This window comes from Crinia signifera, chromosome 5 (genome assembly GCF_055691185.1).
Source record: "Crinia signifera chromosome 5, ASM5569118v1, whole genome shotgun sequence".
Classification (NCBI taxonomy): Eukaryota; Metazoa; Chordata; class Amphibia; order Anura; family Myobatrachidae; genus Crinia; species Crinia signifera.
In genome coordinates, this window is record NC_139221.1 from 131,514,635 (window position 1) to 131,540,389 (window position 25,755).

Here is a 25,755-nt window from a genome sequence, read left to right on the forward strand (position 1 = left end):
CAATGGTGCATGTTTCATATATAAATGTGGGTTATTAGACATGGTTGTGTTCACATGTGACATTGAAGTGTAGCACTATCTACAAACACACCTTTCTATTATTCTCAAAACATACATGTAACATATGTACACACATATGACATTATCAGGGGGAGAAACACACTTGCCTTTTCTTCACTGCAAGCCAATCTCTGACCACTGGTGACACCTGGTTCACTTCCTCTGTGATCTTGTCCCAAAGGTTTCTCTTTGCACTGGCACCCGGCTTCCTGGTTGGCAATTCGATCCATTCTCGTGCCCTGGGCACTAAAATTCTCAATTCTGCCTCTAGAAATGCAGGGTTTCTCTTTTTGGTGGTGGTATCCTGCTCAGTCCTCGCCCTAGATGTTGCAGCTCGTTTTCTGGTGGCCCCAGTTCTCTCACCATGCACCTGCTGGGTCACACCTGTTTGGAGAGATGCAACCTCTTGTTCTGGCTGGTTGCTTGGCCCTTGTGTAGCTGGTGGCATTGCAGTAGTGGCTGTTAGTGAGGGGCCCCCTTGCTCTTGGGTCCTCCTTGTCCTCTCCTGCTCCCTGTGCCTCAACCTTTTAAGCAAGGATTCTGCTCTTGCTCTCTGTAGAGCGTCCTCAGCTGCGGAATCATCTGAGCTAGACATGTTTGCAGCAATTCTGGCCTGCATCTGACTGAATATTTATATGGTAATCTCCCGCCATGAACAAGGGGGCGTATATTTTTCCCGCAATGTAGTAGCTAATTTACGCCGATATTTCCCAGCGATAATTCCCGCTTAAATTACGCAGGTCTCAACGCACCTGAACATTCACCTGTACATGCACATACACAGGTTGTGGACCATTGTGTGCTACATGGTGAAATGTGTGCACCTGTCATTCCAATGATGAGTGTTGTCAGGTGGTATCTGTTGGAGTTCGTGTATGCTTTCTGAATCACATTTAAAAACATCACGTTATAATGCTTTCCTTACATATGTAATGAGTATGAAATTGTCATACACCAACATGTTGTATTGTGCCTTTTTATCAGCGTATTTATTAGTAGACGGTTGCGTGTATTATTTTCAGCACACTGTATATACAGTACGTCTCTCCATGGAAATCGTATTGTGCTTTTTTTATCAGCGTATTTATTAGTACACGGTTGCGTGTATTATTTTCAGCACACTGTATATACAGTACGTCTCTTCATGGAAATCGTTGTATTGTGCTTTTTTTATCAGCGTATTTTTTAGTAGACGGTTGCGTGTATTCATTTCAGCACACTGTATATACAGTACGTCTCTCCATGGAAATCGTTGTGTTGTGCTTTTTTTATCAGCGTATTTATTAGTAGACGGTTGCGTGTATTATTTTCAGCACACTGTATATACAGTACGTCTCTCTATAAATTGAAAGCATACTGTTGGTTATGGTGTGTGTATATCAGAACGGTCCGCGTAAGTTTCTATTCGCATCCAGTTTGTTAATGTAAGAAGGATTAATAAAGTTAATACTAAACAAACAAGTTTTTAGACCAATCAGCAAGCACCAAAAGTTATATATGTACCTGCAATTAATAACTGCACCATTGCCAATATGTCTTCAACCAGGGCTAACGCCTTTTCGAACCAGGAGCTGGTGGCCTTGGTTGAAGTGATGGACAGGCGCCTGGGGCCCAGGGGCCCATATGTGTCCAACATGGACAAGCGGCGGGCATATAATGCTGCCCGCCGGCTAATATACGCCCGGATCGGAGTCCGCAGAAGCCTGGCCCAAGTGAAGCGGCGCTTGTCTGACCTGCGCCGGCGGCAGCCAGTGATGCTCTCTTCAATTCGCCGCCATATTGCCCGATGTAAGTTTTTATTTACTAGTATGTCTGCGTTTTATTTGCAATGATTTCTGTACTTTTTATAAATATGTTCATGAGTATGTGGGTGTATATGGGGTGTATATGGGGTGTATAGGGGGTGTATATAGGGTGTATATGGGGTGTATAAGGGGTGTATAAGGGGTGTATAAGGGGTGTATATGGGGTGTATATGGGGTGTATAAGGGGTGTATAGGGGTGTATATGGGGTGTATAAGGGGTGTATATGGGGTGTATAAGGGGTGTATAAGGGGTGTATAGGGGTGTATATGGGGTGTATAAGGGGTGTATAAGGGGTGTATAGGGGTGTATAAGGGGTGTATATGTAGTCGCTCTGTTTTTGGGTGTAGCATATCAATTAGTTAGCATGATAAATGTATGAAATATAACAGAAATGATAATTTGTAAGGTTATGAGCATGACTAATGTGAATTTTTCATTCCCCAATTTTTATGAAACCCAACCTTCGATTTCTATGCCATCAACATGAACATTTCAGCACGCGCAAGGGCACGCATGGAAGCCCGGGAGGAGGCAGCCCGGGAGGAGGCAGCCCGGGAGGAGGAAGAGGAGGAGGAAGAGGAGGAGACATTGGGACCTGCTGGTGACCACCCCATTTCTACATCCCCTTCCACCAGCCACTCCCCTACCCCCACCCACACCCCTACCCCCACCCCCACCCACACCCCTACCCCCACCCACACCCATACACCCACCAACACCCCCTCCCCACCCCATTTCCAACCCCCCTACACCTCCCCACCACCCACCCCCAAACCTCTCCAATCCCCACTCCAACCCACTACCTGTTTCCCAAGTCCAATCCCATCCCCCTTGCTCCTGACCCCCCCAACCATTGGACACCCAACCAGCGGCGAGCAGGATGGCTCAACTAGCCGTAAGTAAATAATGTGTCTAATGTTTACCTACACATTTCTACACATAAACAATCACAACAACCACATATGTGTATCCAACATCAACATTAGTTGCAACATATCACTGCTTGGCGACCATGAGTTGTGGCCTGTCCTTCTCCAGGAACAAGGGTCCCCTTGGTGGTTTTTTTGAGTGTGGCCATGCCTCAACCCTTGAATAATTGACATAACAGTACATCCAATGACATATCCAACATTAGTGGTGTTGTAGTTATGTGGCTCCAGGTGTTGGGTAACTCCACTTCCCAGCATGATGTGCAACATTAATTTATAGATTGTTTTGTTCATAGTGTGTGAGCCCATGCGGATGCATGCTTTACAAACATAGCTTTAGGCCTATAATTTGTACAGCAATGTCCTAAATTTAAAATAGTAAGGAGTGCTTAAGCCGAAACAATGTCATAACCCTTAAATAGCACAGCCTAATTGTGAGGTTAGAGGTGAGTCCCCCAAAACAAAACTACCAATTGGGATACAGCATACATTCATCAAAGAAGGAGGAATCTATTTAATGTTATGTAATATGTACAGTATGTGTTTACATATTAGTTTTTTGTACTGTGTTTACAGCATACCCTTCTTCAATGTAGTTGAAAAATGTATGTGGCCTTCACACTTAACTCACAACTTCTTATTATGTTCAAATACAACAAACATTTGTGTATATTATATATTAATTATAATGTTTTTTTTCCCCTTCACTACAGACACTGAACAGCACCAGGAGGAGGTGGCAGCGATAATTCAGGAGATCTTCCTGACCCTCCTGTATTTGCACATCCTTTTTGCCCAACTGGAGGCCCGCATTTAAGTTTTTACAAAAAGTTTTTATGTTTGTATTTAAAAAATAAAAATGTATGTACAGAGAGAAGTTGCCTGTGTTGTTAATCAAAAATATGTTTGCAGATTTGTAAGGGCAGGTACATACAGATGTGTAATGTAAGTTATTTTTGTAATTTGAGGTGAGGATTGCTGTGTGAATGTGTGTGTTTTTGAGTTAAATAACACATAGTGAAAATGCATGAAAGATTAATGTTGTTAGATTAAAACATCACACATAACATCAGGGTAGGTATACATGTTACACATTTTGGACAAACTAATTATGGACATAATTTAGTACATACACACAAACACCAACATAAATTTATTTAAAAGTAAAAGCAATGTGGGGACACATAGATAGTGATTAAAATGCCACATAATAACATAACAAATATACATGTAATGAGGGTTAAAATGTTGTTTTATTAGGGTGTTTATTAAGGTAGACAATTGAGTTAATAGAAAACAATAATTGAATAACAATTAGAATAATTAATTAATTGTCTTCATTATAGTTGAAAGGCAAGATTTGCAGGTCCATATATGTGAAGGGTATGCCAGCGTGCACGGACGTACGCTCACTCTCATGAGCGGTGACATACGCTGAGTTTTCCATTGAAAACAATAGAGACCCATCCGTGCACGGTGGCGTACGCCCAGATGGCCGCAAGAAGTCGGTGGGAAGACGGACGAGAGACGTCCGTAAACGATGGCGTACGCTCTGTTGTACGCCAGTTGTCGGAGTCTAAGGGCTGATCCGTCCGTGTACGTTGGCGTACGCTCAATTGTACGCCACTCCCCTTCGACGTTGTTTCTGGCCGTACGTATGCGGCTGATTTGTGGGTGGACTTAACCTCAACGGCCGCGTACGGAGAGCGTACGCTAATATGGAACGTACACACGTTTGGCCGCACCAACCAGAATAACCCCCTAGATTTGGGTGAGTTATTTGGTTTCTGTGCAGAGAAAATACTGACTGCTTTATTTTTACACTGCAATATAGATCTCACTTTGAAGTAGAACCCCACCCAAATCTAATTCTATCTGCACAAATTACATCTGCCCCCCCTCCCCCTTGTAGTGCACATGGTTTTGTCCATTTGAGAAGGAATTTGCCTTTGCAAGTGAACCAGAATATCCCCCAATATTCATTGGTGAACACATTTTAAATGAACCATCTAAGTCTTCTTATCTGTTTACGTTGACACTCACTTAGGGGTAAATTTACTAAAGCTTCTAAAAGTGAAAAGAGGGGATGTTGCCCATAGCAACCAATCAGATTCTATAATTGTCTAAAAATGCAACAGAGAAATGATAAACAGAATCTAATTGGTTGCTATGGACATCAATCTCACTTTTCACTTTGAGAAGCTTTAATTCATTTAAGGAAACCAGAAACAATGTACAGCATATTTTTCATTGATAGCACATACAGGGCCAGATGTAAAAGCTTGAAAAGTGATAAAATGGAGAGTGATAAACCACCCACCGATCAGTTCCTACCTGCCATGTCACAGGCTGTTTGAAAAATTACAGGTAGGAGCTGATTGGTTGGTGGTTTATCACTCTCCATTTTATCACTTTTCAAGGCTTAGTACATCTCACCCAAAGGGGCAGATGTATTAAACTGCCTATAACGTTTGGCGAATAACGAGACCCGCTTCTCTAGCATAACGTGGAGAAGCGGGCAAACGTTATAGGCAGATGTGTTAAGCAGATAAGGAGAGCCGTTATCCCCAGTGTGAACGGCTCTCCTTATCGGCTCCCTCGCCGACCCGCACATGCGCACTCGCAGTCCGTCCACCCCCCCGGCCCGCTTTCTGGGCATGCGCGAGATCTCGCTAAAACCGCGAGATCTCCAGCGCAGCCCAAGCCAGATGCAGGGCTAGCGTTGTCCCCACAGTGGGGGATAGGACAAAGCTAGCCCTGAGCTGGTGAAGTGGCCGGGGTGAATAAACGCCTTGAAGGCTGGTAATACGTCGCCCCGGACGTTAATCTCTGGGGGATATTGCAGGGACAATTTCTCTAAGCTTCAGAAGTGATAAAATGGAGAGTGATAAACAGCCAGCCAATCAGCTCCTGTCTGACATTTTTCAAACACAGTCTGTGACATGGCAGGTAGGAGCTGATTGGCTGGCTGTTTATCACTCTCCATTTTATCACTTTTGAACCTTAGAGAATCTGGCCCTATATCTGGCCAGACTTCACAAATGGCTGGGCCTTTGAATTTGTCTGCCAGGCTGTGACGTCATTATTGGCAATTCCTGCAAGCCATATTATGTGCCACCGGTGCGTCGGCTGTAGACACAGCTGGACATGTAGCAGAAGTACACAACCAGATAGCCTGTTTTCCAATAGTTTCAGCGCATTATAATAATTGAATCTAAGTACACTTAGTATAACTGTATTGTAATGTCCCTGTGTAAGCAGTTCAAAGAGCTCAGACTAAAAAGGCAGCCTTCTGCCCTGTGGTCTGGCTGTAATTCCCCTTGATTTGATTGCATTGTTAGACCCAAGAGCAGACCTATCTAAATCATATTGTAGGTGGGAGACTTTAGGGGTGTATACAAGGTGCAATTGCCTTATTATCCCAATTCAATCGGAATCAAATCGCAGGGCAAGGTAACACTTCAATTTGGACTGTACAGTACAGATATGTAGTATATAGTCTTGCCTGCACAGTCTATTTTTCTATTTGATTTTGATGAGGCAGGAGTGATCATCGTGATCGAATTGGCATGGAATGCGGCTGAAACCCGATCGATGTCGATTCGATTTTGACTATATAAGCAAAATAGGCAGAATCACACCGTGTCTACGGGGTTTAGGGGTAAATTCACTAAGATGGGAGTTCAAATGAAGATGGGATGTTGCCCATAGCAACCAATCAGATTCTATCTATTGTCTTCTAGACAGTGCTTAATTAATAAGAAGTACTGTAAAATCAGATTTTTTTTGTTATGGGCAATATCCCATCTTCAATAGATTTCCCATCTTAGTAAATGTACGCCTTAATGTCTCGGCTCAGGCAGTGGCGCCAGGGAGATGATGGTTCTGCTGAAGTCAGAAAAAACACACGCTGTCGGAATCAGCCTACATATAGCCCAGATGCTTAGACACTATAGGGAATATGTATGAACCAAAGGCAATAGCCAACAGATGTGTTGCCCATGTTGGAAGCTGATATGATGCTTGACATCTTTTCTCTTGAAAAATTATACGCAAAAAACACTTGGTTGCTCTGGGCAACACTGCCTCTTTCCTCTGCAGAAAGGTTTGTTATACGAGTAGCCCTCTGAATGGGATATGTTATATACTTTGGCACATGTACTACACAAATATTAGCAGTGGGAATAGTTAGCTTACCTGGATCACACACTATATGACGTCCACATTGGTGATCATCGTTCCAAACACTCATGTACTCATTTTGGCCACATGCCTCGCAACTGGTGTTTTCTACAGAGGTACACCTGTTAGCCATGTATGTTCCTGTGTTAAAAACAACAACAACAAACCATGTAAGTTACCCGACAACTTCATTTATCACTCTGTACTAGTAACAGTTTAGAAGGGGACAGATGAAGATAAACGAGGTGTATACTGGGCATACAGTATATTAGCTGTAGATGTGGGGGGGGGGGAGGAGCAGAAAAAGGATATGAGGTGATGTGATGTAACGGATTCATGAGAGAAGCAAAATAACAGGGGTCACTGTGCTCACATTGTCAAACAGGCTCATCAACATACATATGGGCACATGGTCAAAAGATAGACACAAGCAATAGGTGTATAAACATTTTTTTAACTTTTCTATACTGGGTTCCGGCTGGGAACAGTAAAGTGGATGGGGCACACTCATTGGGAGTCCTGATGCTCAAGTGCACACACTAAAGGCGGGATGTACTAAAGGGAAAATGCGGTAAAACAGGGGTTTTACCGCATTTTCCTATTTACCATCACCCGTCCGCCCCGTTTTCGCATACCCTATAGAAGCCTATGGGCTTCTATCGCCGCCCGACGTCCGCGCCCCCCCCCCCCCCCCCTCCCGTCCTCCTGATCTTCTCCTCCCCCAGCAGTTGTCACAGCCGGCAGGACATCCGGTTTCAGGGGTGAGGAGGAGATGCAGGGGGACGCTGGCAGCCGCCGGGAGGTGATGGAGACCCCCGCAGACCACATCACAGGTATCGCGGGGGTCTCTGTTACTGCAACCCGATGCTAGCCGCATATGTTAGTACATATGCGGCAGCATCGCGGCAGCTGCCATGCGAAGGGCGGCGATGTATATTAATACATCTCGCCCTAACACAAGAAAATGTAAAAAAATATCATATTGATCTTTTTGTATTGTTGACCTTGTACTAGTGTCATCCTTGTGTATGTTGACCTTGTAGTAGTGTAATCCTTGTGTATGTTGACCTTGTACTAGTGTCATCCTTGTGTATGTTGACCTTGTAGTAGTGTAATCCTTGCGTATGTTGACCTTTTGACTGTCTACCTAGTCTGTGAGCGATACCACGCCCTATGGATCTACATTTCTCTGCTTGACCTAAAGGAACATTATTATTAAATGACTACACAGCAATTGTATATTCTTATTAATAAACACATTTTCTAGTAACCACTGGATAAAACTTACCTGGTGGACATTTATTGCAGCATCGTCCCTGATATTCATACTGCCTCTCTGAGTTGCAACGAACAGCTTTCTGGTACAGATGCACCTATGGATGATAACAATAGAATATCAGTTTATATGCAGATCACAATTATGATCGTAACAGTACTAAGTAATAGAGATGAGCAGTTCGTATTTAGCATACCTCCCAACTTTCCGGCTGCAGAAATAGGAGGGGGCGCGGCTTATGCAAATGAGGGGTGCGGCTTATGCAAATGAGCCGCGTCCCCGTTTTCGGACACGAATAGATTCTGTCAAATTCTGTCAAATTGGGGGGGCTCCGAACTGCCCCCCCCCCCCCCTGCAGTGGGACACCTCCGGCCGCAGGTGGGACAGCGGGACAGGACCCGGTAATCGGGACTGTCCCGCTGAAATTGGGATTGTTGGGAGGTATGATTTAGGGACTAATTCAGACTGGATCGCACAGCACATTTTTTTCGAATGAACAAAACCATGTTGCACTGCAGGTCGGGCAAATGTAACATGTGGCGAGTAAAGGCCCCCTAAGGACAAGTCAGCTCCCCGGGAGGGCTCACTTACAGTTTGGCATTTGATGTGCCATTTTTACATTTGATAATCCCGGGGAGCTGCAGCAGGGGGTAGGAGAATTTCTAAAAAAAACAGTCAAAAGACTGGCCAGCCATTAATTGGCTGAGAGAGCACTCTCAGCCAATCAGCGGCCTCCCATCAGTGCCCACCCCGCTGTCCAACACCTGCCGCCTGCCACGTTACTCATCACTGCCTGCCCCGCTGAAAGAGTTTTTAAACTCTGCTGCCCACCCCCTGCTGTCTGCCCCGACCTGCACTTAGGTGTGTGCCAGCGGTGCCTCACCACAGGTACACACTTACAGAATCGGAAAAGTGTGTCGCTGGTGAGTCCGATCCGATAGCTTGTATGTGCAGGAGGTTCAATCTCTAGAGTCCGACCCAATGTGCATTGGACCACGCATAATAACTAACCCAAACATGCAACACTGCAAAACATTGAGGGTATTCAATCCCTGCCGCTATTTCCGATGGGGTAACTAGCAGCGGGTGCCTATTTAATGCTGTCTTTCCCAACAGTGGCAGCTCATCAGAATGGACCCAACTTTAAAAGCAGTCGGGCCTGTTTTGCCGAAAACGGCAGTGGATTGTCGAGATCACAGCCTGTCAATTCACGGCCATTTTCGCAGACACTCCCCTTTTTGCTAATCGGAAAACAGGACAATGAATCCCACCTGCCGATAAACAGACGAGCAGACCGAAAGTAGGCCGGGTCCCGACTGTCAGGACCCGGGATTGAATTTCCCCTCAAGTTTGTCTGTCACAAAATTAAGGATGTCTCTGAGGAAAACATAGGTGGCAGGAACTTCCAAGATGCCACTTGAGGGGCTGAAAAGTGGATATTAGTCTCAGTGTAGGCTTGATGGGGTTTTCTCCTGCAGGAAACTGGGGGAGTAGGCATTTTCTTAAGAAGAGATAGGGCGGGATGCAGTAACATCCGCCGCCCCACTTTGCTTCCCTCCGCCGGATACCACAGCAATACTAATCGCATATGCTCTAACATATGCAATCAGGATCGCAAAGGGCAGCTCTTGAGGTAAGAGGCAATTATTTACAAGGCATTGCCTCCTTAAAAAAAATTCTGAGATCGGCGGCCATCCCGCACGTCCTGTGATCTCGGAGTGCATTACATCCCCCCCCCCCCCTTGTTCCAGATGAGACAACACAACTTAAAGTTTCATGGCATATCTATTGGGGAATCTGGTCAAGCTCGCAGATCCTGCCACTGAAGAGTACAGCTAATGCTTTCAAACTCTTTCCTTTTTCTTTCACTTCAAAAACAGCAATTTCACATAGTGCACACTAGAGGGTGTACAATCCTTATGTCAGTTTATCTAGAAGAATAGTGTTCAAGCAGTCTATTATCTGTCAGTTTGATGCTACAGTATGTCTATAGAGGATTATTACATTTATACCACCTCTTCAAATTGTGACCAGAACTACATACACCTAACATAGCATACATTTACAAAACTACTCTCACCTAATGTACAGTACAGAAAAAAATGTATACATTCCAAAACTAAAAAGATGCAGGAAAAGAGTCACCCAGGTAACTTTAGGTTGATAGTTAATAGATCGACCACTATTAAACTATTAATCGACATGGTCCGTAGGTTGACACGGCATATGGTCGACATGAGGTTTTCCCCGGGTTCATGTACTACAAGATAATTGCCCCCCCCCCCATGTTGCCCTTTTCACGTGTCAACCATTTTCATGCCACCTTTTTCCTCGTGGCAACCTTTCCATGTCAACATTGTGCATGTCGACACTGTCGGTCCTAAAGAGTCACAAAGAGTCTCTAACTTTCAGGAACAGGCTGTGACAATTGTTGCCAAAAATCTAAGCTTGCTTCCTTTTGTTTTTTCAAGGGTTTCTCATTTTTTGCAACTTCCTACTCTCCCATATAAGCCTAAAGTAACACTACCATGCCGTATACTGTATGCTTCAGACACCATGAGATTACAGATAGAGGTCTGATCCAGACATGGATGCAGTAAACACAGCAAATAATGATGGAAAGCGGGAATCATATTTAGTGCCATAATGTATTTATAGACACATGTACTGTATGTTATTTAGTTATTTAAATTTTTACTACTTTTGTTGATTTTAGCTTTTAGATTCTTTTTTTTCCCCCAGATGTTTTGGGCTGTGACTCTCTAGGACCACCTGTTTTGTTTTGGGCTGTGACTCTCTAGGACCACTCATAGAATTAAGAAGCACCTCTTCCACAAATAAGTTTATGGTAATATTCTTTACATTTGCACTTTCAAATTTATTTGTAGTTGTGCTCAGGATTAACTTCCTGAGTTCTGAAATTAGGACTATCTTTACACTTGACTCCCTGTAAACTGTAATCTTCTCAGCCTTGAAGGCCCTACAGATGGGGGGATGCCACATAATGGTTAAAAAATGCTTGTGTTCCCCCACTTGCCCCTTCTGTGGTATCAGACCTCTTCTTTTTTTTTTTTTTATTTAAAATTCTTTATTTGATTTTATATATGAAAAAAGAAGAAGAAACAAATACAAAAATAGGAACATAAATAATATCACAAACATACACTTACAATTATATTTACATGACTAACATACATTTAAATAGTAACAATTACAGGTCATTGATCAATTACAATACATTATTTCACCACGCATACTCCTCCTAGCATTCTTTATTAATACAGTCCACTTTTTATAGATATTTCGGGATATTCCCCTTCCTTTCTACTTTCTTTTCCTTTCATTTAAATTCCTTTTTAATTTAGGCACTGATTCATGCAGCACATTATTATTAAATCGATATCTAACCCTTTATATACCATATTTTATAGTGTAATTTTCAAATGTATTTACTTGTACAAAAAATAAATAAAAAACTTTATATATTCAGAAATTTTTTTACCTATTTACTTTAGTGTTTACTCGTGTATAAATTCATTTCTATTAATTTACTTTTATTTAATAGTATGTGCATTTAATGTGCAAAAAACCATCTTGAACATATTTGACATATGTGATTTTTTTTTTTTTTTATATATATATAATTTGTGGCCATGTATTATCTTCCCTTTTACCACTCCCTCCCCCCTCCCTCTTTCCTTACCCCTTTTCTTGTGTTGAATGAATCAGTGCCCATCATATCGCTGCTCTTCTTCTTCATCATTTATTTTATGTAGTCTGGAGTTCCGCCATCTATCCCATTTATCATGAAACCTAGTCATCGTTTTCCTTGTATAATGCATATGGTTCTCGTGCCTAATCACATCTCTCACCAAGGCTCTCCATTTTACTATATCTGGTTGGTTCGTTGCGAACCAAGTTCGTGCAATGATCACTTTCGCCAGGGTCGTCAAAGTGATAATATACTGATATAGTTGTGTTTCATTGCTTCCTCCTAACTCTAATCCAAGAAGACATGCCCTGGGGCCGCACTGTGCTATATTTGGGACAGTAAGTCTAATATCATTCCATACCTCCTCCCAGAACATCTGTACTCTAGAGCATTCCCATATCAGGTGCCAAAACCCTGTTCCTTCCATGGTGCATTTTGGGCATCTAGTATTGTCCCTTATACCTGCCTTATATAGCATCATTGGAGTACGGTAAACCCTGTGGAGGACATAAAAATATATCTGCTGGTATCTAATACTACTTGTTGCGTATTTAATTGACCTTAGTATGCTTTTCCAGTTTTCTGTTGACAGGTGACCTACATCCATTTCCCATTTGTTTTTTAATTTTTCTAATATCTCAGGATGTTGATTCGAGTTTATATTAGCATATAATTTAGAAATCTGCGACCTCCCATTCATAGTTTGTAACATTTTTTTAATGGGGGATGTGTAGGTCTCCAAAGTGTATCCTCCAAATTGCTTATATATGGCATGCCGTAGCTGGAGATATCTAAAAAATTGTTTATTTGGTATATTAAATTCAATACTCAATTGACTAAATGTTTTAAATTGTTCATTGTCATACAATTGTCCCATTTCCACTATACCACATTTTTCCCATATATTATCTACTGATATTTTTACAAACTCTTTATAATTCCTATTAAACCATATGGGACATTGGGCTTCTATTCCCGTCCATTCCCCCGTCTCATGCACCTGTCTCCAGATCAGTGCCATCTGTCGAAGCATTGGATGGATCCCTTTTAGGGGACATCCAGACAGCAAGAAATGAACTGGAGATTCCCACTGACCCATCTGCTTTTCAAAGAGGGCCTGGGTAGTTTGGTCCAGGTTGTTATTAACCCATCCCTGAGCATGTGCCAATTGTGAAGCCATGTAATAGTTTCTAAAGTTTGGCAGTGATAGTCCTCCTTTTTCTTTTGGTTTGTATAGGGTTCTGATTGCCACACGGGCTTGTTTATCTTTCCAGATAAATGAGAGTATGGTTTTTTGTGAATACTGCCTTGGATATATATATAGGTGAGTTTTGACAGACATATAGATATTTTGGCTGTACTGCCATCTTCATCATATTTATGCGCCCAGTGACTGTAATTGGAAGTTTTTTCCATATGTGTGCCTTTTCCTTAAACCAAGCTGTGATTGGCTCTACATTTAACTGGACAAACATATGCATTTTTGGAGTTATCCAAATGCCCAAATACTTAAATTTAAGGGTCCATTTCAACTTGTACTGGTTACGATACTCCTCAGGTATCCTCCCTGGGTACTTATGTAATATCTGGACTCCCGTTTTTCTTATGAGACCGCGTCCCCTCGCGGGGCTCGCTGCGCTCACCACGCTTCGGGCACGGTGGCTCGCTGCGCTCGCCACACTATATAAAATCAACTCCATGCGTAGTTGGATAGTAGGGGTATGAAAAAATGGGGTGCATTTAACATGGGAGTCCAGATAATACATAAGTACCCCTCCCTGATATTGGGAGCATGCTCGACTTGTCCCAGTTAATGCGCAACCCTGATGCTCTCCCAAACTCTTTTACTTGATCTAGCATTATTTGAAGAGACTTCCCTGGTTCTTGCAAGAAGATTAGCATGTCATCGGCATAGAGTGCTATAACATCTACCTTTTCACCTATCGAGATTCCCCTGATATCTGGGTCTGACCTTATCTTACAGGCCAATGGCTCGATTGCCATGGCAAACAGGGCGGGGGATAGCGGGCATCCCTGCCGAGTTCCTCTCCTAAGTTCAAAGGAATCTGAAACATATCCATTTACTGACATCATTGCGTGTGGGGATGTGTACAGCATCTGGATATATTTGATGAATCGGGGCCCAAATCCCAGTTTCTGTAGGACTGCCCACAAGTAGTCCCAGTCTACCGTATCGAAGGCCTTGGCTGCGTCCAAAGACACAACCAAGGCCTCCGTCTCCCCATTCTGCTCCCCTTGTAGGTGGCAAAACAGACGACGCAGATTTTGGGTAGTGGTTCTACCTGGCATAAAGCCTGCCTGATCCATGTGCACTATGGACTCAATCACCCTGTTTAATCTGATGGCCATTATCTTGGCCAATATCTTTGCATCTGTATTTAATAACGATATTGGCCTATATGAATCTGGAGAGACAGGATCCTTTTCCTTCTTCAATATCAAAATGATAACCGCTTCCAACATCGTGGGGGGAAGGGAGCCCCATTGTAACAATGAGTTAAATAAGTCTGTCAAATATGGTACAAAAAAGTCTGCATACTTTTTATATATTTCTATGGGAATCCCATCCCTCCCCGGTGCTTTCGCATTGGGAAGGGAGGAGATGGCCTCTGCCACTTCCTCTTTGGTATATGGGACTTCTACCATATCCGCATCTTCTATCGTCAGAGAGGGCATTGTAATATGCTTTAGATATTCCTGAAGTTCCGAGTATGTACATTTCTCTCCAGATCCATATAGGCCAGCATAGTACTTGCGGAACACCTCCACTATCTCTTTCCCTGTATAGCATGTATTGCCGTGCTGATCTTTAATGCTGGGGATTACATTACAGCTTTTCCCATCTTTAGCAAGGTAGGCTAGTTGACTGCCCCCTATTTCCGATTGATAGTACTGACAGTGCCTGCTGAATTGCATTTTCCTTTTAGATTTATTGAACAAATATTCTACCCACTCCTCTTTTGCATTTAACATTTCTGTCTTATTACCTAATGTCCTAAAGTTGATATAGACGGCTTCCAACTGCTGGAATTTAGTTTCTAGGTCTTTCTCTTTTTTTCTACTATTTATCTTAATTTCTGCTATTTTTTTAATGCAGGAGCCTCTTAATACAGCTTTCAGAGCATCATGGCGTGTTCCTAGGTTATAATGCATCTTATTGTCGTCCATATAATTTTCCCATTCTGTCTGCATTTCTTTATTTCTATCTATTACCTCTAACCAGTATGGGTTTAATTTCCACGTTGTTTTTCCCCGCTCCTGATTCAGATCAATGGTGAGACATATAGGGGAGTGATCCGATATTCCTTTAGAGAGATGTTCTACTTTAAGTATAGCAGGGGCAAGGGAGGGAGATATCAGAAATAAATCTATTCGAGAGAAAGTGTTATGCGTAGGGGAATAACATGTAAACTGAAGGACATCTGGGTTCCTGACCCTCCATATGTCTACTAGGCCCATTTCTTGTGTTAATTTCGAAAATGCAGTCATTTGGATTTTATCTGGGGGCTTCATTTGACTTCTATTAGCCTTCCATCGATCAAGTTCATTGCTCATTATATTATTATAGTCACCCATGCATATTACTGGTGTATCGGGGGATCCTGCAATAAATGACATTATCTGCCTCATTACCTCATTATTATAAGGGGGGGGAATATAAATTGCCAAAATATTTAGAGGTTTAAAATTTATGATAGCTTTAAGAAAGACGAACCTACCCTGGGGGTCAATAACACTAGTTTCTATTTGACATTTTATAGATTTCCTTATCAACACCGTTACACCTCTAGCATTGTTGGTAAATGTAGAGTGGAGCGCTGTACCCACCCATGATTTATTTAGCGCCTTAGTTTTATCCCCATACAAGTGTGTTTCTAAGAGGCATACAACATCGGCTTTATATTTCCTGAGCTGCGACATCACTAGATTCCTTTTTATTTTATTGTTCAATCCCCTGACGTTCCAGCTCAGGAACCCTATCCCTTTTAACTGCTCAGCCATATATATGCTTCTGTCTGTTCCATCCACCATATTTCATACATTTTACAGCATTTACTAGGCATATAATGACCCATCAAAACATGGACTGATTCATCCCATTTTATGTCGGGCGTCCTATGCGCATTATTAGAAATTATTTTAAATTGACCTGTTTTACACAAAAACATTTTTACATACAAATACAATACATATAACAACCCCTCCCCCCACCCTATCCCACTCTGTATAGCCTCATCCCTTAAGGTATACCTAGTTCCCATTACACTCAACCACTGGCGTAACTAGCGTGAGGCAACCCCCGCGGCCGCTTGGAGGAGCGGGGGCAGCGGGGGCGCCTGCACTCTCATACCCCACGGTGCAGTGCAGGGACTGGGTCGGGACGCGCTGTCAGTCAGCAGCGCCGGCAGCAGGAACTCTCTCTCTCTCCCCTCTGACGGCAGCTAAGCTCCGAGTGTCATAGAGACAGGCTGCCGCTGGCTGCAGATAGAGGGAGCTAGTGTGCAGATCCTCTAAGCTCCAGCCTCCGGCGTGTCCTGTCCTGTACGAGAGAAGGCCTGCCCTGGAATCTTGTGGCCAGCAGCTGAGTAGGTACAGTACAGGTAGTGGTACACTTTGCTGAAGTTTGAGGGAGTAGGGGAGGACTCGGAGGTGGTATGTTTGTGTGTATATGCTGTGTGTGTGCTTGTATGCATGTGTGTATGTATTCTATGTGTGTATGTGACTGTGTACATGCTGTGTTTATGTATTCTGTGTGTATGTTTGCTATGTGTGTTTTCTGTACATGCTGTGTATCTTTTTTGTATGTATGCTATGTGTTTGAAGTTATGCTGGGCTTGTGTGTGTGTGTGTGTGTGTGTGTGTGTATCTGATGTGTGTGTGTGTGTGTGTATCTATGTTATGTTGGTGTCTGTACATGTTGTGAGTATGCTATGTATGTATGTATGTGTGTGTGTGAATGTATGCTATGTGTGTGAATGTATGCTATGTGTGTGTGTGAATGTGTGCTATGTGTGTGTGTGAATGTGTGCTATGTGTGTGAATGTATGCTATGTGTGTGTGTGTGTGTGTGTGTGTGTGTGTGCTATGTGTGTGTGTGAATGTATGCTATGTGTGTGAATGTATGCTATGTGTGTGAATGTGTGCTATGTGTGTGTGTGAATGTGTGCTGTGTGTGTGAATGTGTGCTATGTGTGTGAATGCCCCTGCTCTCCCCTCAGACCATTTGCACTACTAGCAGTAATGGAAGCTGAAGCTGCAGTCATACATATATTTACACAGCAGCTACAGTTAGTAAAGAGTAGACACAGCAGAAACTGAGGTATGTAGTGGGAATTAAGGGGGGGGGGGACTTGTGTGCAGGGTGTGCTTCATGTAAGGAGTGAATAAGATATTGTAGGTATAATGGCTAAGAGGGGTGGGAAATGGAATGTCATAAAATTCTGATGACAAATGATTGGCAAGGAGGAAATGTGCTAACATTATGATGAAAAATGTGAATGGTGGGAGGTGGGGGCATGTTATTAAAAATATGGACAGGTAACACAAATATTAGAAGGGGGCATGTGAAGAAAAATTTGAATGGTGGGGGCAATTGAGGATAATTGTGATGGGCAGGGGAGACATGTGAAGAAAAATGTGGGAATAGGGAAATTAAATGAAAAATGTAGTAGTGGGCCGTGAAGGAAAATGTATATCAATGCCTCTTTCCTTTCTTTACCTCTGCCACAATCTACATTTGTCCCTCTAGGCACCCCTCTCCCCACTCGTCCTTCCTCATCTGTACATCTGCTACCTCCTCATCCTCATGTGTGCCTGCACCTCCCCCATCCATGGCTGGTGGCTGCCATTAAAAGTGACCAACAGAAACAAGAATTATGGCAGGTAAGCACAATTTACATAACACACATGTTGTGTGTGTGTGTGTGTGTGTGTGTGTGTGTGTGTATATATATATATATATATATATATATACACACACACACACACACACACATACGTGAGATGTGCCGTTACACATTGCGTCATATTGTGAAAGGGGGTCCTAAGGTAAGTCGCATATAGTGTAGGTGCACTATTTGGGGGGGGGGGCGCCAGAAAGTTTTTTGGCAGGGGGGAGCAAAATTTATAGTTACGCCACTGCACTCAACATACACCAAGCTACATTCCCTACCGGGAGTAAAGGAACCTTCTAGTTCCCATGGCTATATTAGCACATGGAGGCTCCCACATTTGTATCCATGTCATCCCTATTATTTCTTGACGGCAAGAAAAAAAAAAAAAAAAAAAGTCTCCACTTTAAGCTGTATTAAGTTTCATTTTGCGTATAATAATAACCATATTAGCTGAATACATAATGTTTATCTCCCATACAGTCTCGTGTCACATGTGCAAGAAGGAGAGGAAAAGGGGAAAAATAAAAAAAAAAAAATAAAAAAAAAAAAAAAGGTGCCGTTTTCTCTCCTTTCTTAGACTTCCTCCCCCATCAGATTTTAATTTTGGGCATCAGATTTTCTTATATTTTTTTTCTCAAGCCAGTCCTCGGCATCTTTTGGATTTAAGAAAAAGTGGGTTTCGTTTTCATAGATTACTCGCAGTCTTGCCGGGAATATCATTGAGTATTTTATGTCCAGATCTCGCATGCGTCTCTTAATCTGTATAAAGCCGGCTCTACTTTTTTGTACATCCGTGGCAAAGTCTGGGTAAAATGCTACTTTATGGTTGTCATACATAACTGTGCCCTTCTCTCGTGCCAGTCTCATGATAGTGTCCCTATCTTTATAGTGCAGTAATCTGGCTATTAAAGTTCTTGCCGGAGCTCCTGGAGGTAGTGGTCTCAGTGGTATCCTATGCGCTCTTTCAATAGCGAACTGCTGCGTGAATGATTCTTTTAGGAATATTTTCATGAGCCATTGTTCAATGAATTTTTCTGGATCGGACCCCTCCGTCCTCTCCGGGAGTCCGACAATGCGGATATTATTCCGTCTAGCTCTTCCTTCCATATCCGACATCTTAGACTGGATGCTCACCATTTGTTGAGCAAGGGTCTCTACTTTTTTCATTAAGGGAGCGGTAGTGTCTTCTACTTGTGAGATACGATGTTCTGCTTCTTGCACCCTTTCCCTGATATTTTGTATGTCTTGTCTCAGCAAAGAGACATCTACTTGGACCTGGCCGATCTTCTCTGTTACGCGTTGCTCTGAGGCATTAATTGCTTGTAGGATCTGTTGTGTCGATTGTACTGGTTCTATGTTTGAATCTTCTAGCTCTGTTCGAGAGGAGGGTGAGCTAGGTACGCTCTGGGACGCCATTTTGGAGGTCTGGGTATTGCGTGCGTATTTTTCAAGTTTAGCTGCCGCCGCCGCCTCCGCTGCGGTTTTTTTCACCATCATTCAGAATGGACCAGATGGTTTATGCAGAGTTTGTACTTCCTCTCTTTAAGGAGTGGGGTGGAGGTGGGGATATTCAATTAACAGTGTTCCCTTAGTCTGTTAGTGTATTGCGCAATACTGCCAGTGGGACTTATATACGATTTGCAGAATTTTCATATACCGTTAGGTGCACTGCGCCCTCTGGAGCCTAGGTATATCCAGTAGAGTTCAATCAGTATCTGCCCAGCATGTACAGCAGCACTTAAAGTTCAAAGTGCAACCACTCTGAGTTTCACGTATCCACCGCGTGTAGTCAGTATACAACCGGGGAAGAGTAACTCCTTGTCCTCTGTTGCGGATAGATAAGTCAAAGGCATGCAGCCCAGGTATGGGGCCTGGATGTATCAGATAGAAGTGTTACACCCATGTGTACCCTGTAATATATAGCAGCTCTCAGAAGACAAGATGTACACACCTTGGGTTTCACACATCCATAAAGCACAGTCAGTATATAACCGGGGAGCAATAATCCTCCATATCCTCTACTGTAGATAGACAGGTCAAAGGCATGCAGCCCAGGTATATCAAAAAGATGTTTCAACCAGTATATACTTTAGCAATATGCCGCAATTCTCTAAGGTGAAGGTGTTCACACTTTGAGTTCCACACATCCACAAGCTGCAGTCAGTGTGTAGCCGGGGCACAATAGTCTCCTTATCCTCTGCTGCAGATAAACAAATCAGAGGCATACGTATCAGTATCCCCAGGAGTAGTAACCCATGTACAATGCGCAGTGTGCGCTTCTCACCTCTGCAGCCCGTCCACTGCACTATCCGTCAGCGGGTTCAGTCCTTACTTCAGCCTCCTCCCCTACTCCTTTCCTTCACCTCGTGCGACTGGTGGCAGGGGTCACAGCAGCTCTCTGCCGCCTCAGCAGACGCTCTGTCTCTCCGTCTTCACAGCGTGTAGCGGCCGGAAGTGCAGCTGCGGCGTCACCGGGTACACAGGTACGCCTGTATCTTTATTCCCCGCACTCAGGGACTGGGGCTCTGGTTCCCAGCACTCTCTCCGCCGGCTTCCCCTCAAGCGGCCGCCTCACCGCTCCAAGTCACAGCGCTAGCGACACTCCCGCAGGTATCCGTGTCTTCTGGTTCCCTGATGGGGGATTTTGTCTTTATTCTCTAGGGCTCAGGATATCATCCTAGGATGATCTGTGGGAGCTGCAGCTTAGCGTGTGCAGCTGCTACTCCATGCTCCTCCAAGCCACGCCTCCCCCACTGGATCAGCACCGACCAGGTATCAGACCTCTTCACATATCCCATTATATACCCTCAGAACCCTCCACATGCCCCTTCTGTGGCATCAGCCCTCTCCACGTGCCCCACCCTTGGCGTGTAATATTACCCTAGACATGGTTGACAGTCTGAACACTAGCACTAAGGGGTACATTTATTAAAGCTTCGAAACCTGAAAATAAACTCCTTATATTTCATAGTTACCTACCCTCCTGCATTCTGCAGGAGACTCCCTGAAATAGCAGCAATCTCCCTCTCTCCCTCATTAGTCTAGCAATCTCCCTCATTTCACCTAGCCCACATTACACTGTTAAATTTTTGGGGAAAAAAGAAATGAGAGACAGATACATTTACATTGAATCATCAGCGCCATTTCCCAGCACTTTACCAAGTATAGTAGCTCTTACTAACTGCTTTGGGGTTCATGTACATTTGTATATAAGTCATTTTAAAAGATTCCTCTCAGATGTAGCAGTACACACTCAAGCATCTAGGTGACATGTTCACAATCTCTTTTCACAATCTCTCCATATATGGAACCAGACACGCCCTTTGGGTGGAGCATGACGCGCTCCCTCAATGGGGCGCTTTGCAAAATTCTACTAAAAACTATAATCTCCCTGAAACTAGTTCTCAAAAGTAGGCAAGTGTGTTATATTTTCCTTATATTTTGCTCTGTGCACTGTATTTTTTCTCTGGCTCTTTCTCTCTCACCCAGGGCACTTAAACTAGTTTAGTGTAGTTCTCATTGCTAGGCACTGGCACAATTCATAATTTACTCCAAACATGTTGGAGTTGAGCAGGGCCAAACTGTCCATCAGGCAACCTGGCAAATTGTGAGAAGGGCTGACTGCCTAATGGGCGGGCCTGGCTATGCAGAAAGACCAGGGTTAGCTGAGCAGCTACAGATGTAGCGCCTCTCTTCTTTGCTGGCGCCCGCCAAATCCCTTTCACTGGCGAGCACCGGCGATAGTGACTGGGACGCGCATGCGTCTCACGCACACGCTCGTCCCAGTATCATGGCGGCTGGGCAGCGTCTCCACTTCAGGGAGGAGGTGCCATGGCTCCGTTGCCATGGGGTGCGCAAGCATCTCGTGCACGCATGCCCCTGGCGGTAGCCGGCCGCTGGCGGGGACTGGCGATGGAATCGCCAGCTCCTGCAAAGATGAAAAGAGCTACATCTGTATGCACAGTCGCAAGTGAAGTAATGTGGATCTTTTAAAATGTGTCAGTAATGACCTGGAAAACATGAACATGAACTGTTATGGGTACTTGAGTACTCCCAGTACTTTGTGTGGCAGGCTGGCATAGGGCCAGATGTACTAAACTTGAAAAGTGCTAAAATTAAGAGTGATAAAGTACAAACCAATAAGCTCTAACTGCCAGTGCCATGTTGCAGGCTGTGTTTTTTGAAAATGACAGTTATGGGCTCAGTGGCTGATCATTTTTTACTCAGCTTTCAAGGTTTACTCCATGTCGCCCATAAAGAGCGATGGGGGCGTGCTACGAGGCCAAGCTCCCGTGATACACCCTAGTTAGCCGTGAGCACACACCCCTTCTTGTGCACACTCTGTAATTAACCATGGACATTTCACATACCCAGTGTGTCCCTGAACTTCAGACTCTCTAGTATGATCCAACACTAAGCTATGCGGTTTGCTGTTAGTCTACATTCCACATTAAACTAAATACCAGGCACCAAAGTTACTCCAAGTTACTCAAAGAAACCAATTGTTGCCTAAAGAAGAACAATGTGATACTTGAACACAAAGAAGAATTTATCAGAAATGCAGCTGTCGGTCCTCTGGTCATGCCCTGAATAAAGTAAATACTGCCGGATACTAAAAGAATATTGTAGCGCTAAGTAGTTGAAAACAATATGTTCTTAGCTCTCCTTCATGCGATCTAATCTGATTACTTTTTACAAAGCAAGCAATATGATAACTAATAATTACATATACAAGTCGTGTAGTGAGACTGAGGACCTGGAAGTATTCTCTCTATGTGCACCGAGGGGCATATCATATCTGCATGCTTATTTCACAATTGCTGCAGTAATACTTATCTGTACTCAGACTTCAGAGGCGGCAGAGGATGCAGATCCCTTTGCAGGACAAAAAGTTGTTACTGGCCAGGAAGCCATGCACCTCTCTTTAATGCTAAGGGCCTGAGTCCAAGTGCTCGCAGCAGTTGCCCACTTGTGACTTCTTTGCTGAGAATGCCAAGAAAACAGTACTGTGGGTCTCAGCAATGCAGTGATCACTTTCTTTTGTTCAACTCCAGCAGTGCAGCTGTGTCTTCCAGGTCAGGTGATGCAGAGTTCTGATGGTGTCATTTGGCCCAGTGGTTCTGGCAATGAATATGCTAAACCTAACCCTCCAGGCCCCCGAAGCCTAACAGTAATGTTGTCATTCACTTGAATAGGTCAGAAGAGGTTCTGAGCTATTCAAATCGGGGCAATTTTTCCCAACAGGGCGGAATGCTCCGATCTTTCGGAAACCACGTGGATTGGCGATATAGCCGCAGATCCAAGTGAAATGGAAACTGGGCCAAATCCGACCTCCTTTCCGAAAATCTCAATACAACTTTAAAAAAAGTCCTTCCTCCCACACCCTCCTCCTTCGATCACCTTATGGCCACCGCCATGCCACCTATGGCCCTGGTTCCCAACGTCAATCACCCGGGCCTGGCGCTGAGCAGCAGCACAAGCCTAAATCCAACAGTCGGAGTTTGGCCGCTGATTAAATAGGTACAGTAGTAATGAATGTCACAACGGGTCCGACACTAATTAACTATAACCCTTTCACATTTTCCATGTGTTGACGATTGTCATGTCGACCTTTACCTTGTGTCGATCTTTTGTAAATATTGACATTGTGCATTTCACCATTTTGCTATATCAACCTATTGCCTGTCTATCTAGACACGGTCAACCTGGCGCCCGGATACCGCCTAGAAGCAGCATGATACTTGTATGTACAATAGAATTTCTTTTCAGAGAATACTTTGTTTAAATCCCCCATGATCTTGTAATACTGGAGATTTGTGAAATATGGTTTTTACCTTTTAACAACCTGACAGAGTAAATAGAAGCTGGAAAGGTTATAAATGGCACAGGGTATTTCCGTGTAACATTGACACTCAGGTTTACTGTGTCAGCTGAAAACCAAAATGAAAAGCTGTTGAGAGAGATAAATGTATTAACTATAATTAAATGACAACAGTCACCTAGCCTCCATGTCGGGGTTTAGGGGTGACTGCTTTGCATCTATTTCCCATAAAGCCAATACTTACAAAAAAAGAGAGGAAAGAGACCATGGGAAAGACTATTTATGTTTCCCTAAGGACAGGCAAATTGCACAATTGCATGTATTTGGCAGACACTCCATGTTCTTGTAAGCATGAACACAAAGTGCCATTACTTTATTTGTCCTAAAATTATAAAAGACCTATTGCTGCATGGGAAGCTGCCAGTTCTATTTCAAGGGCAGTGGCATGAGATTGGATGGTGGCTACAGTGAACTAAAAATATGCCACTGCCTTCCAAACTGGAACTAGCACGTGCTTTCATATATCCCCTGGTGCAATCACTATCAAACACAAGGACAATCATTTTACCCTCAAAAAGTACTGTGTTTAACTTAAGTGTACATCGGATTACAGAAAAAAAAAGGTGTTTTGTCAGATATGAGGCGTTCCGTTAATGCAATGTGGCTATGGAAAGTTGGCTTTTTTGCAATATTTTTTTTATATCAAGCTATACAATCTAGCCCAGAGGTTCTCTAACTGTGGGTCCTGACCTTCTCAGCATGGGGTCGCGACTCCATGTTGCTGACCATCAGGCTGATGAGTTTTCTGATCTTAGTCAGTGATTCAAGGAGAGTCTAAAAAATCTGTTGAATTGTCTGTTATTTTAGACTCCTCCCATCATTTTGTGCCTCCACAATGCTGCCATGTATGTGCTGTCTGCTGACTACACATGTGATGTGATGACCTTCTGCAGTCACTTGCTGGGGTCCTGTAATTATTTTTACTGTCTGATGGGGTCCCAGAGCAAAATAGTTTGAGGACCCCTGATCTAGCCTACATTTTAATATTGAGTGAAATTATACCTGCCTATTCTCCCAAACTTCAGGGAGTCCACACAGACTCATAAAGGCTATGGGCCTGATACACATTCATGACCGATGGTGAGGGTCTGCGTATGTGCATCAGCAGAAATACGGATGTGCAGAACCACTGCACGAATGCCTTCCTGGCGTACTTAAAGAACAGGGTGAATAGGGGCGGGCAGGGGGCTGTCCAATGGGAACGCAAAGCGTTTTCTGGGTTTGCCCACAAAAGCAGTTGGTGTGCCCAGAAAAAAACTGGACGTCCCCATGAGAATGCAGGTGGGTCGAAGCCTGCATGGGGCGGGCGGCTGGCATCACATGACGTCAGACCCACCCCCCAATTCAGACCTCTCCAAGTCAAATTAAAGACTTATTTGCAAACGGGTAGATAAATGATTTTTAGCCCTTTCGGATGCACAAAAATGGATGTGTATGCATACACATCCATTCGTAGGCCGGTAGGGACATTCGTGGGGGGGCGGGCGTTCCATTGCCCGGCGGGTGGACAGAGTTAAGCAGCAAATGTACCCTGCTTAGCAAGCCAATGTGAATCATGCACTATGTCTGTGTGCACCTCTCTATAAGGCCCATTGTAAATAATAATAAAAACAGTTGAGGCAGATCTCATCAAGAATATATGCTATAAATTAGGTTTAAGTATAAAGTAAAATCAATGGTTTTTATTTACACTTCATGAGGGCAACAGTGAGCAGCACAGAGCCCCAATGCTTAGCTTGCTGCTTCAAAGCATTTGGGTCTTGAGCTAGATTTCCACCAAGACCCTATCTCTGTGGAGATTGTATGTTCTCCACATGTTTGCTTACATTTGCATGTGTCTGATTTCTCCCACAATCCATTGGCTGCTGACAAAATGTACCCATAGTGTGTCATCCTTGCCATGAAAGAGGCAAAGGCTCAGCTCCCAACCCATATTCCCTCATAATACTGTCTGTTGAGACCACGAAAGCAAGGACAGTCTCCTAATATGTTGT

General features: G+C 43.6%; 1 protein-coding gene across 1 annotated transcript in view; it reads right to left on the minus strand.

Moving 5' to 3' along the window:
* Window positions 1-25,755, minus strand: part of TNFRSF11A (TNF receptor superfamily member 11a) — a 93,915-nt gene that overhangs the window by 26,653 nt on the left and 41,507 nt on the right. The window contains exons 2-3 of the mRNA XM_083188054.1: window positions 8,266-8,350; window positions 6,993-7,118 (exon numbers count right to left, since the gene is read on the minus strand). Of these exons, the coding sequence (XP_083044180.1) occupies window positions 6,993-7,118; window positions 8,266-8,350 (211 nt within the window). The remainder of the gene's footprint in view (window positions 1-6,992; window positions 7,119-8,265; window positions 8,351-25,755) is intronic.